The sequence below is a fragment of the Penaeus chinensis genome, chromosome 28 (assembly GCF_019202785.1).
Source record: "Penaeus chinensis breed Huanghai No. 1 chromosome 28, ASM1920278v2, whole genome shotgun sequence".
NCBI classification, from domain to species: Eukaryota; Metazoa; Arthropoda; class Malacostraca; order Decapoda; family Penaeidae; genus Penaeus; species Penaeus chinensis.
The window spans coordinates 16,642,810-16,655,309 of record NC_061846.1 but is presented as its reverse complement, the minus strand read 5'-3'; the positions used below and the strand labels follow the sequence as shown (position 1 = coordinate 16,655,309).

Genomic DNA, 12,500 nt, shown 5'->3' with positions numbered 1-12,500 from the left:
TATATTTTATGATTCCAGCTATGCCGGTGATTTTCACAATGAGTGTGGTGTATTGCATATACATCCTCGGATCCTGGGCTCTTATAGGACAAGGGGTGTATATCCTCTTCTATCCAATTATGGTGAGTCACCCACTGTTATTTTTCAGTCAAAAGTGAAAGAGTCTTTCATCTGTTGTTGATATATCATGTGTATGAAATAGGTTGATGAGAATTATGTTAGTGTTTTCTATTTATTATTTGAATTTTTTCTTACCACATCAAGGGAGCAATTGCAAAAGCACAGAGCAACATTCGTATCGAAACAGTGAAGGTAACCGATAAGCGTGTAAGTCTGATGAGTGAAATCTTGAACAGCATGCGGCTTATCAAGATGTATTCCTGGGAAGACTCATTTGCCAAGAAGATAGCTGGTATGTTTTAGCTTTCTGTGTTGCATGTGATCCCATATATGATTTGCCATTAGATAAATCATCTGGTTAGATATGTGGGTATTTTAACATTTGCATTAATGTATAGTTTTGTGTACTGTGATTTCATATATATATATATTTATATATTTATATCAGAATTCTGTAAACATAAGTCTCCATTTCTTTGCGCCAACTTACCATTTAGATTTTCAGGATTTTCATTTCCCTATAGTACAACTCTCATGTTCTTCAACCTTTCATCCTACTTACAACTATTGACTATTGTATAAGATCGCATAAGGGAATTCTGACCAGGTGATCCTATTCTCAGGAATAAGGAAAGAAGAGTTGAAGAAACATCGCATTGGAGCACTCCTACAGGCCGTGAGCTCAACTGTGACGCCAAGTATCAGTATCCTGGCAACCATTGTGACCTTCCTGGCGTACACACTTTCAGGTAATGTAAGGATGTAGTGTTATGTAAAATAGGAGATGTAAGGATGTAGCATTATGGAAAATCAAACAGTGTATGCATTTTGGATAATTTTTTATATTATTGTATAGTAGGATGAGTATCCAAATGAGTAGTCTTGTCGTCATTAAGAAAATATGATGTTTTATGATTTTGCTGAGAGGCATTCAATATGTTTTGATTTATGTACATTCTGTTGCTATATACTGTGTAACACTTTTTATAATATATATATATATTAAAGTGATGCCTTTATAAGTAAGAAAACTTTTTTAAGCAGAATTACGAAAAGTTGATAATCTTTTTTTACAGGCAATTCTCTCAAATCTGCTGAAGCCTTCACAATATTCTCGGTCTTCAATGCCATGCAGTTTACAGTTGGTGTTCTTCCATTCACCATTCGATCAATTGCAGAAGCAAAGATTTCCTTAAGTAGGATCCAGGTAAGAGAATCTGTTGTGTTAGACATATTGATAGTGCTTAAAAGGATTACATAGAGAGGGAAGATTTAAAGGAGATATGTTTCAGAATCAAAATCTTTGTAATAGGTTATTATGAAGTGAGTTTAGCATAATGAATTTCCTACACAGATTGTACATTATTTAAATTTGTGTTTTTGAGATACTGACGTTTATTGACACTTGATTATTCTGTGATTAACCTTTTGTAGATAACTTTTTTACAGTGATTTATTTACCTTTTTAAAATTATATTTTTATAGAATAAAATTTAGTGTACAAACTGACTTTAAAAAAAACAGTATTTTATCTAAGTAAAGAAAAGCTAACCACTATTTTGTTGCAGAAATTACTAGAGCTGCCAGAGCACAAAAAACGTACAGGAGGCTTAGTCAACAACAACCTTGCACTGCAAATCAAAAATGCAACATTTGCTTGGGAAATCCATAACATAGATTTCAAAAACAAGTCAGGTCCACCTGGTAGTGCAAAGGGAAAGAACAAGTCAGGTAAGTTTTTAAACCAAATACTGCTGAATAATGAAGTTCTGATGGTTTTCATACATGTATTTGCTTCATGAGATGCAAAATATTGAATTAAGAAATATCATGTTGATTTGGTTTAGAGTAAATGCTTTTTAACTTTTAAATTTAAGTTTCTAGATTAGCTACACCTTAAAAAACACTCCTCTTTTAGATACAAAAACCAATGGTGAAGTTAAAGGAGAAAAAAATCAAACAAATGGCCATGTTACAAGCGGACAGGCAAATGGCATAAAGAATCCAGTCACCGATGGCAAGTCCGAGCCAGTGAAGTGCATTGAAACACTCTTCAACGTCAATGTCTCTGTTGCCCGTGGGAAATTGATTGGTGTCTGTGGAAGCATTGGATCTGGGAAAAGCTCTTTGATTTCTGCTATTTGTGGAGATGTATGTTTTTCGTGTTGTTCTTAATGTGGAATTAAGGAATGTGATAAATGTGGGATTCATTTGTAACATGATTTTGCTGTTGATTATAAAGATCTTCATTGGAATCTGAAGTGATTTCCTTCCTTGAAACATGTAATCACCGATAGACAAGCTGCTATAACATTATTCAAAGTAATACCTGTGACACACATTATTTTGTGATTTTCTTTTATCAGATGAAACCCCAGAGTGGAGAAGTTCAGGTGAATGGTAGGTTGGCCCTTGTGACACAACAAGCATGGATCTATAATGACACTTTTAGGGAGAACGTTATAGTAGGACAGAAGTTTGATGAAGAACTGTACCGGAAAGTCCTGCGTGTGTGTGCCCTGGAATCAGACATCCATTTACTTGCTGAGGGAGAAATGACGGAGATTGGAGAAAGGGGCATCAATCTGAGGTAAGCCTTAGGTTCTTTCAAAAAGATTTTAGGGATCCCTAGAACAGGTGAGTTAAAGTAATTATTGAAAGATATTGCAAAATACTGTTTCCTTTCATGTGCTTCTTAATTTGGGTTCCCTTAAACTGCTGCAAATAGCCATTGGATGTTTAGCTTATGATTACTTATACTTTTACAAAAAGAACAGGAGAGTATGCTACCCTACCAATTTGTCATTACATTGAAGTAGTTTTTCCTGAAAGTCTTCTGTAAGTGTCTCTACCTCAAGATATTTACAATTGATGTAAATATAGTAGATTAATTAATTATTAATTTTCTTTTCTCTTTGTTATCAAGTGGGGGTCAAAAACAGAGAGTGAACTTAGGCCGTGCAGTCTACAGTGACAGGGACATCTATCTACTTGATGATCCTCTCAGTGCAGTTGATTCCAAAGTTGCAAAGCACATTTTCAACCAGTGCATCCTAGGTGCTCTTAGCAACAAAACAGTCATTCTTGTTACCCATGCAACTCATGTAAGTTTGCTCGCAAAAGAATGAAACCATTATATGAATTAGTAATGCAATATTCGAATATAGTAAAAAATTTAATATCTCAAATCCTTATTACACAAATATTTGATGTTTATTTGAATTTTACTTTCTTTCACTGCAGTTTCTGGAAAAATGTGATGAAATAATCTTGATGCAAAATGGAAAGATCGCTGAGCGGGGATCACACGCTGAACTTGTGGCTCGTAAAGGAGAATACTTTGACATGATTGGCTTTGATTCTACCCGAGATAAGAGTGAAAATGAAGAAGACTCTGGCGAAAAGAAGGATGAATCTGTAAATGGTATGTTCTGTTCAAGAGGAAACATAGGGCTGGTATTTTCAGTTGCAGTTTAGATAAACAGATAAAGAAAAATATTGGATAAATGTAAGATTGTGAAAATTGCAGTCAGCATGTATGCTGAAGATAGAGATTGATTTGTTTTTCATATAATATATTGTGTTGATATTGTTATATTTTTGTTAGATGACATTTTGTGTCCTCAAATGCTACAAATTTTGTTAGTATGTGATAACATCCATATTGCAAATAAGTTTTATATTGTAGAAATTACTCTACATAACAGTGGTAATTTCTTTGTTATATGTCCATTGTATTTTGTAAGTGTTGTGTTTGTAAGGCTTTCTTAATGCATGTTTCCTAAAAGTAGTCAAGATTGCACAGTAATAATGTCTATGTCTATTTTTTATGTGAAACTATTTAATATTTTTGTCACAGTATCCTTATCTTTGCTTTTATACTAGTGCATGGCTTCTCAGCATGAAGAAATAATAAGTTGAATTGATTTCTCCGTTACAAAGCTGATTTGATTAGAAAACAGTACTTAGTTATATCTGTCAGCCTAGAGTTTATAGACTAACCATCACATATGGCCAGTTTTAGCAGAGGAGTTGCACTTCAGTATTATTAATGATATTTCTTTTAGTTTCTGTGATGTTCTTTAACTATTTTCACTCTGAAATATCATATGGAAACAAACACACAAATACCTTGGTGTAAATATTATCATATATTGCTTAGTAAGGGGATATAAAGGAAATGAAGAATTTCCAAGTTTAAAAAAGACAAGGATATAACATATAAAGACATATATAATTGAAAGACGGAAAGGAAGAAAGGACTTTGGGAATTTGAACGTGAGTTGGTTTCTTCATGGAAGGAAAAGAAATCCAACGTCTCGACTTTAATTAACACATATGAATTATTACTCTTTTCTCCTAGATGGAATACCAGCAGTCAAACTCAGAAGTAAGTGAGATAGAATTTCAGTAGCGCCTGTTACAGGACTGTTATATACTAGGAAGAGCCAACTTCATCTTAATGTTTTCTTATATTACAGTAAAGCTTGATAGTGGCAATGCTGTTTCAGCCTGTAGGTTGTGCTAGATTGCTTTACATTGTATAAGAAAGAAAGAAATATGCTGTGTTTGAGTTGTAAGAGTTTGGCAGAATATCTTGGTCTTGTCCTTGATGTAAATTTGCAGAAGAGATCAGGTATTAGTCAGATGCCGTAGCTGAATACACAGTACATGCTAATGCCATAGTTATGTGTGTAAAGTCATATGAGATCTCTCATATCATTTTGCCATCATGTTTTGTTTATATATTCATTTAATGTTGCATATTTGCTTGAATTTGGCTTGTAGAAAAAACATATCAGGTGCTCCAGATTTTGTTTTATTTTCTACTAACTTGCAAAACTGTTATGCAGTTATGAGCAAGTAGGTGTGAAGATGCTTCCCATTATTCTCTGAGTAACTTACACAGAAAATTATTATTTTTGTTGACTGTATTGTTATTTTCCATCTCACATTCAGTGTAGTGTAATATAGATGAATGAAACACATTTGGAACATACCTAATTATTCAGGAAGCTTGCTTTTGCATTTTTTAAAAAGTGATTTTGGTGTAATTGCTAGAAAAAAAATGCATTACTCATCTCAATGTGCTTATGCTTACTATTTTTTTTTTTTTTTAATGTATGTGATATCTCATCTTTATGTATAATATTACAACTACTTGCTTTTACTAATGTCTTCAAGGGTTATCCAAGGTTTGAAGAGATAAAGCAAGAAAAAAAAAGAAATAAAAGCTCAGTACTACCAGATGTTTAATGTGTGTAAAACAACTGGATATGTATTAAAGATTTTCTTTCTCTTAGATGTGAAAAAAGAAGAAAACGAAGATAAAGAAGGCCGAGGAAAGTTAACAACGGAGGAAACTAGAGCAACTGGTAGTGTGAGCGGCAAGGTCTATTTAACATTCATTAAGGTATAATGAAAGTTCTGACTGGTGTTTTTTGAAACAATATGGGAAGTGAAAAAAATATGTGGAAATAATGTAGTAAATTATGTATTTTCATGTTTCATATTCTAAAATTTTCTGAAGCAGTATTAGTTACATTATATAAACATATCTCATGATTATTTACCTCCAAAGAGTAATGTAACTTTTTTTGCTCTCAGGAATCTGGAGGTTGGTGCATTGCCAGCGTTATCTTCCTTGCAATTATCATTTTCACACTCACACGAATGTTTAATGCTGTATGGCTACAGCAGTGGTTGGATGAGGTTAGTGTAGACCAGTTTGTTTTTCATTTTTATTTTTGATGATGATTTTGATATATGTGATGTATGTTCTACCTGTTTTTGTTTTGTTTAGTCTTGTAGTAATTTGGGTGAGAAATAAAATAAAAGTAGGAAAGGTATGATGAGAATGTATATATTCACAGTGCAGGATATATTTGACTGATTTTGATTATACCTTTCTCTGAAATTTCTGACAAATATATTATCAAAACTGTCACATACATCTCTTGCGCTGTTAAGGTATTCATTCTCATTCATACCTTTTGTACTCGTGTTATTGTTGTTTAGGGAAAAACATCAGAAACATATTAGACACTAGAATTACTCTTTGAGTTTCATGAATTACTAAAGGATTATTTTGCTTTCAGGGCGATGGCCAGGCGGAAGAGAGGATTAAGAATGTGACGGAGTATAATATTACGCTCTCAGACGATGAAATCAAAGGAGATATTTCGCAGAATCCCATGTTGTGGATGTACCAGCTTGTGTACGGCTTGAGCTTCATTCTGCTCCTTTTCACAGGCGTCATCAAGGGCATTGGGGTGACATTCAGGTAGGGAGGCTCTCGGCATTCGTTTGGAAGACATTTGCATAGCACGTATTTGTTGAAGTATTTGTTGAAATGCATATATTTGTGTATGATTTTAAGAGATGAAAAGGACAAATTTTTGATGGATGAATACTTTTGCAGAGTACTGGCCGGTGCCTCAAAGTTGCACAATAAGATGTTTCAGAGCATTCTCCGAGCCCCCATGAGTTTCTTTGACACGACTCCGTCTGGACGTATTTTGAATCGGTTTCTCCCGAGACTTGGATGAGCGTATGATACTTTATTTTCTCTATGACTTTCATATACATCATTTACATACTTTGGATATACACGTGTCTAATTCTTTTCATTCATTGTTGCTTACTAATACACTTGTGTGATATATGAACAGAAAATATACTTGGGCTAAAAGCTGGATTATTATAGTTTTTAAGATTACCAGTCTTACTATATTGCAGGTATAGTAATACTGCTTGGAAAATAATTCATGATATTCCTTGGGAAAGTGAACTGAAGGTATATTCAGCATTGTTTTTTTCATAATATTGTTTTGCAATGGAAATTAAAATCTCGATAAAAATTTTCTTTGACAGTGGATGTGCGAGTGCCGTTCTTCCTAGAGTTCCTGCTTCAGGGTCTCTTGTTTGTGTTTGGCCAGGTCATCCTTGTGTGCTTCATCTACGTTTGGTTTGTCCTCCCACTCGTTGTCATTGTCAGTAAGTGAAAATTTATCTCTTCTGTTTTTGGGAAAAAACTTTTCAAATGCTGTTTTGATTTTCATTCTTGAGGAGCTGTTATAAATAGTATTTTGATGATGATTATTAATTGAAACTTTATTCTTTACAGTTTTGTTTATTGTGGTTGATGTGTTCTTGAATGCTGGTGTGAGAGAACTGAAAACGTCTAGATAACACCCTAAAATCGCCTATCACTCAGCATATTGGTTCATCTATCTCCGGACTTTCTGTCATTCGTGCCTTTGACAAAGAGAGATTATTCATTAACAGGTTTGCTAAACTGAATTCTTTGCTATCTATTCTTTATCAGTATTCATTCATTTTTAATTTGATATAAATTGCAAAGATTTTTAGCCAAACTCTCAGTGCTAAGATGGTGTCTTTTTGTCCTCACTTGCAGAATGTACAAACTTTTGGACAAACATTCCTCTTCACTTTTGGTCTTCCGCTTGTCAAATCGGTGGTTCACGTACCGCATGGACTTCATGGCTATTTGTGTCACAGTGGCTGTCACTGTGATTTGTGTGTTTACAAAGGGCCTTGTAAGCACTGCTTTTGCTGGTCTTGCTCTGTCAACAGTGAATGGAGTAAGTATTTTTCTTAAAAGAGTTCATTTGAATGTGAAACTTTTTTGATATCAATAACTAACATCAATAGAATTTGTTCTTATTCATACATACAAGTAATTTGATAAGGTTTTATGTTTCAGATATTTTCACTCACCTGTTGATTTTCAATAAAGAGCATAGCTGCAGGTAGTTTTAACCTTATCATTTGTCTTATTTCAGGTGTGTGTTTTTATTCCCTTCTTGATGAGGATGAAGTCAGAATTCCAGTCTCGTGTTACATCAGTGGAGAGAATTGTTGAATATGCCTATGTAAGTCGAGAATCAGTATTTAAACCTTTCTAGAATATCAATGTAGTAATGCTTCTTATACAAAATACTTCTTAGACAACTTTTAAATTTCAAACCAAAAAGTTTAGCTCCTAAGTTTTTCTGTTCCACTATACTTCAGGAATTGCCGAGTGAAGCACCTCGGGAAATTCCCTCCTCAGAACCGACTGAAGGATGGCCCTTGTCAGGCACTTTGGAATTAAAGGATGTAAAGCTGCGTTACCGACCTGACCTGCCTCTGGTTCTTCATGGCATCAGTGCCTCAATAAAGGATGGGGAAAAGATTGGCATTGTGGGGCGCACAGGAGCAGGTTTGTGTTTTTGCTGATTTTCAAGATGATTCATAATAAAGGAACTCATGTCTTTTGTTAAAGCAGGATAAGGTTGCTGTAGCTATGAGTATTGCAGAGGATTATTTGGCTTTTTGAATGGAAATGAATATATTGTATGTTTTGATACACGGATTACAGTATCCCTTTTTAATGACCGGTGACTTTAGTTTTTTATCCTATGGACTATTTTGTTGATTTCATTTATGAAGCCCTAGCTATAACTTATATTGGTATTCAGTTTATTATAATTTTTAGTAACTATTGTTCACAAATTTTGTAATATGTATTGCTTAATTTTCACATTGGTGAATAATTGTTAGCTATTTGAAAAGCATTATTTGATTGTGAAGGTCAAGGGTCCTTCAGTAGATTATGTTAAGGAATCCAATATAACATGCTAATAAAAGGCTTTGTTTTCCAGGCAAATCCTCACTGATTTCAACATTACTACGTATATCAGAGTTGGATTCTGGCAGTGTTATCATTGATGGAGTAGACATTAGCAAGATTGGTCTACATACACTTCGTTCTCATGTCTCTGTTATTCCACAAGACCCAGTTCTTTTCCAGGGCTCTATTAGGTTAGTGTTTAAGCTTAGTGCATGTTGGTATAAGGTATACAGTGACTGGTATTTTTCATATCTAATTGAATATGACATTTTATAGGATTTATAACCAGGTCAACATCAAAAGAAAAGTATGTTATAGTGAATGAATGTTCTCAGTTTTTAATCTTTTATATCCAGTGAGACTGCTTAGAAATAGAAAAGGTTAAGAATGTTTAAGAGGAAGGAAATTTCCAATTTACAGGTACAATTTGGATCCCTTTGAAGAGCATTCTGATGATGCAGTTTGGCAAGCACTAGAACGCTCTCACCTCAAGGACGTTGTCACGAAACAGGAACATAGTTTACACTCCAAAGTAGAAGCAGCTGGAGAGAATTTCTCAGTTGGAGAAAGGCAACTTATTTGCCTTACAAGAGCTTTACTTAGAAATAGTAAGGTAAGAACTGGGGCTTTAATTTTTTGTGTAATGCTTAGCAAGATATATGTCTGAAAATTATTTTGGGTTTTACTTTTATTGTTTACAATATCTCACAGAAAGTGTTTAAGACATGTATTGTTTATTTGCTTCAAAGATCTGCATGCAGTGTTTGTAATGATATTTACAACACCTAAAAGCTTACTGCTATATTTATATAAAATATAAAGTCAGCAAGTTAACAGAACAATTATGGACTTTTCAGATTCTTTTGCTAGACGAAGCAACAGCATCAGTTGACATTGAGACTGATCATTTAATCCAGACTACCATAAAAGAGGCATTTGTCAACAGCACTGTCCTCACCATTGCTCACAGACTCAACACTGTGGCCAATTATGATAGAATAATGGTGCTAGATGCAGGAAGGGTAAGTTTTGCTCTTATGTTCAAGGAGAAAGGAAAAGTGAGAGAGAGAGCTAGAAAGAGATGGAGAGGAAGGGGCAGAGTGAGCAAGTGAGGTGGAGAATGAAAGAGTGAAAGTGAGAGTGAGAAGAAGGGGGAGGAGAGGGGAAGTGGGGAAAGGGGAAGGGAATGGGAATGGGAGTGGGAGAATGAGAGGGAGAGGGAGACAGATGGAATGGGAATAGGAATGGGATTGGGAGAGAAAGGGAGAGGGAGAGGAAGAGGAAGAGGAAGAGGAAGAGGAAGAGGGAGAGGGAGAGGAAGAGGGAGAAGGAGAAGGAGAAAGAGAAGGAAAAGGAGAAGGAGAAAGAGAAAGAGCAGGAGAGGGGAGGTTATAGGTAGAGGTAGGGATAAAGGTGGAGGTAGAGGTAGAGGTAGAAGTAGAGGTAGAGGTAGAGGTAGTGGTAAAGGTAGATTTAGGGATAGATGGGAACTTAAAGAGAGAAGGGATGGGGAATCCAAGGGGCAACAGGAGTGAAAGTGATAGAAAATTTAAGAACAAGGTGAGAAAGAATAGCAATGAAAATGGGAGGAAGAAGAGTATGGACAATGAGAAAGAGCATAGGAAATGCATAGGTTTTAAGATTTACAAATTAATAGAATGACAAAAAAGGTACATTAAATGTGATAATTTTATTTCCCTGTCTAGTAAAATTCTATTTATCTTTCAGCTGAGTGAATTTGACAGTCCGGAAAATCTTATGAGAACGGAAGGATCCATATTCAGAGAAATGATGCAAGCCATGGGAGTAAACACAGTGGAACAGATGAAGGCACTTACTTAGTGTAATATTTTAGCAGATGATTATTGTGTAAATGTCAAATGTTTGGATGCATTTAATAATGGTAATAACTACATAAAGATTTTTGAATAATATATTTTGATATTAGTATTCCAGTGAAGTGTATGCTTTATCATGTTACAATTGTCAGTAAAATAAGAAGTGAAAAAAAGTTGTGTTGAGGATTAAGCTTTAAGGATATTCACTCATCTGCAAAAGTGACTGAGTAATCAAGAAGGAGGTTAACTCTGGAATATATTTTATTGTGCTATGTGTTCTCAAAGATGTGTCAGCATTTTACTGTCTCAGGAATGAAACACTGAAATACCCAAATGATGATAGAGCATTTTGTTTAGTAGAGTCAGAATGTAATTTTACTTTGAGGTTGTTATTTTCAATGCAAGGAAGCAGCGCATAAAAGTATGAAAATTAGTCTACGTTCCTTAAAGTGATTACTTTTTTTTCACATAAGTTAAGATATTTTGTTTGAATTGTAATTTAATGTGCCAAGTTTATTTTTAACATTTATTCAATCAGTTTGGGTTAAAAAGACCTCTGAGAGAACCCACACATTTAGATAAATATCAGTATGTACAAATCACACAACAGTAGTTCTGGATGTAAGTCACTTTAGAAGATCTGTTGTTCTAGCTAATCTTTCGTGGAATGTAACATTGAAATGCCTCCAGATTTCATTAAGAATCAGCAGGTGCCTTTAACATTCACTCATTTACACTGCCTGTCCAGGACTCACACTCCTCTCATAATGCTATCATTCTGTCATGCATGAAATCCTAAAATTCAGGGATTATCTCAACTACCTGTTCCTAGTTATCATGATTAGTGTATTGGACAAATGTGGTGTCAACAAATTTATCTGGATTACTTCCCTTTATGTGAAATTTCATTAAACCTTGTCTCTGTAAGTTACCTCTAAGTGACCAAATATTGTTTCTTTTTTTTGCAGTTATGAAGGTCATATTTATAACTGCATTATTTGTATTGTGTGTAAAGGATACACTACTGAGCAAGAAGCATTTTTATTATCATTATTAAATAATAATTTGTGTATATATGCTGCTGTTCAAGAGATGTATATAGTTGATGCTGAATATTGTTTCTCTTATTTTCCTCTGTATTGTCAATGTAATTTTTATATAACATGAATTATTCAGGCTGTACCTTCATTCAATTGAAATAGGAATGGAGAATCAATGTAGTCCTTATTTGTTTATTGCAATTTGTTTCATATATTTTATTCATGACAAAATAATTGGCTACAGGACCAGGTACCGTTTTGTGTTGATGATACCATCAATTAAAGCCTTACATGTGAAGCAAAAGAAATTCAGGAAAAATTACAAATTGACCTGCATTATTTGTTGATTTCAAATAGTAAAAGTGTCTTTTTCACGCTATTTTTTATTTCCCTTTCCTTATTTAGCACGTCTCTTTAACTTCCCACTGGGGCTTTAAAAGGCAAAATTTTATTATGACATGATTAAGATGCAAAGTGGTATTTTCCTTTAATTAATTGTTCTTCCTCTTAACATTTACAAAACTAAGAAATAAGAAATATAAAACTTAAGGGTAATGATAGAACTTGGTGAATTTATGGATTAGATAGAATATACTTTGGTGCTTCATAAAAGTTGAAATATGAAATACGTCAATTCCAGTCTGAAGTCTACAAAAATATACTAACAAAGAATAAAACAAGTGATATATGGTAAATGCAGGAGCATATGACATATAAGATTATGATATTATTTAAAAGCATACAAACATACATACAAACATTTTATTCCCAAGTAATAAGGAATGAAAATAATGACCTTGAAGGCAAAATAAATAAATAAAACAAAATCTGACATTTATAAAAAGCATTCCCATTCTTGGAACATCT

The 12,500-nt window shown here is 34.0% G+C and overlaps 1 protein-coding gene across 1 annotated transcript in view; it reads left to right on the top strand.

Annotated features, from left to right (window-relative positions):
• The window catches only part of LOC125039825 (ATP-binding cassette sub-family C member 5-like), a 30,956-nt gene extending 18,949 nt beyond the window's left edge, over positions 1–12,007 (top strand). Inside the window, 25 exon segments of the mRNA XM_047634130.1 lie at positions 19–122; positions 265–412; positions 744–869; positions 1,197–1,327; positions 1,689–1,851; positions 2,039–2,271; positions 2,487–2,710; positions 3,047–3,224; positions 3,364–3,544; positions 4,484–4,510; positions 5,424–5,533; positions 5,728–5,832; positions 6,219–6,403; positions 6,542–6,647; positions 6,649–6,670; positions 6,994–7,116; positions 7,247–7,296; positions 7,298–7,407; positions 7,538–7,724; positions 7,926–8,015; positions 8,155–8,344; positions 8,787–8,946; positions 9,176–9,368; positions 9,613–9,777; positions 10,484–12,007. Coding sequence (XP_047490086.1) covers positions 19–122; positions 265–412; positions 744–869; positions 1,197–1,327; positions 1,689–1,851; positions 2,039–2,271; positions 2,487–2,710; positions 3,047–3,224; positions 3,364–3,544; positions 4,484–4,510; positions 5,424–5,533; positions 5,728–5,832; positions 6,219–6,403; positions 6,542–6,647; positions 6,649–6,670; positions 6,994–7,116; positions 7,247–7,296; positions 7,298–7,407; positions 7,538–7,724; positions 7,926–8,015; positions 8,155–8,344; positions 8,787–8,946; positions 9,176–9,368; positions 9,613–9,777; positions 10,484–10,597 — 3,425 coding nt within the window. The 3' untranslated portion in view covers positions 10,598–12,007.
• The last annotated feature ends 493 nt before the right edge of the window (positions 12,008–12,500 follow it).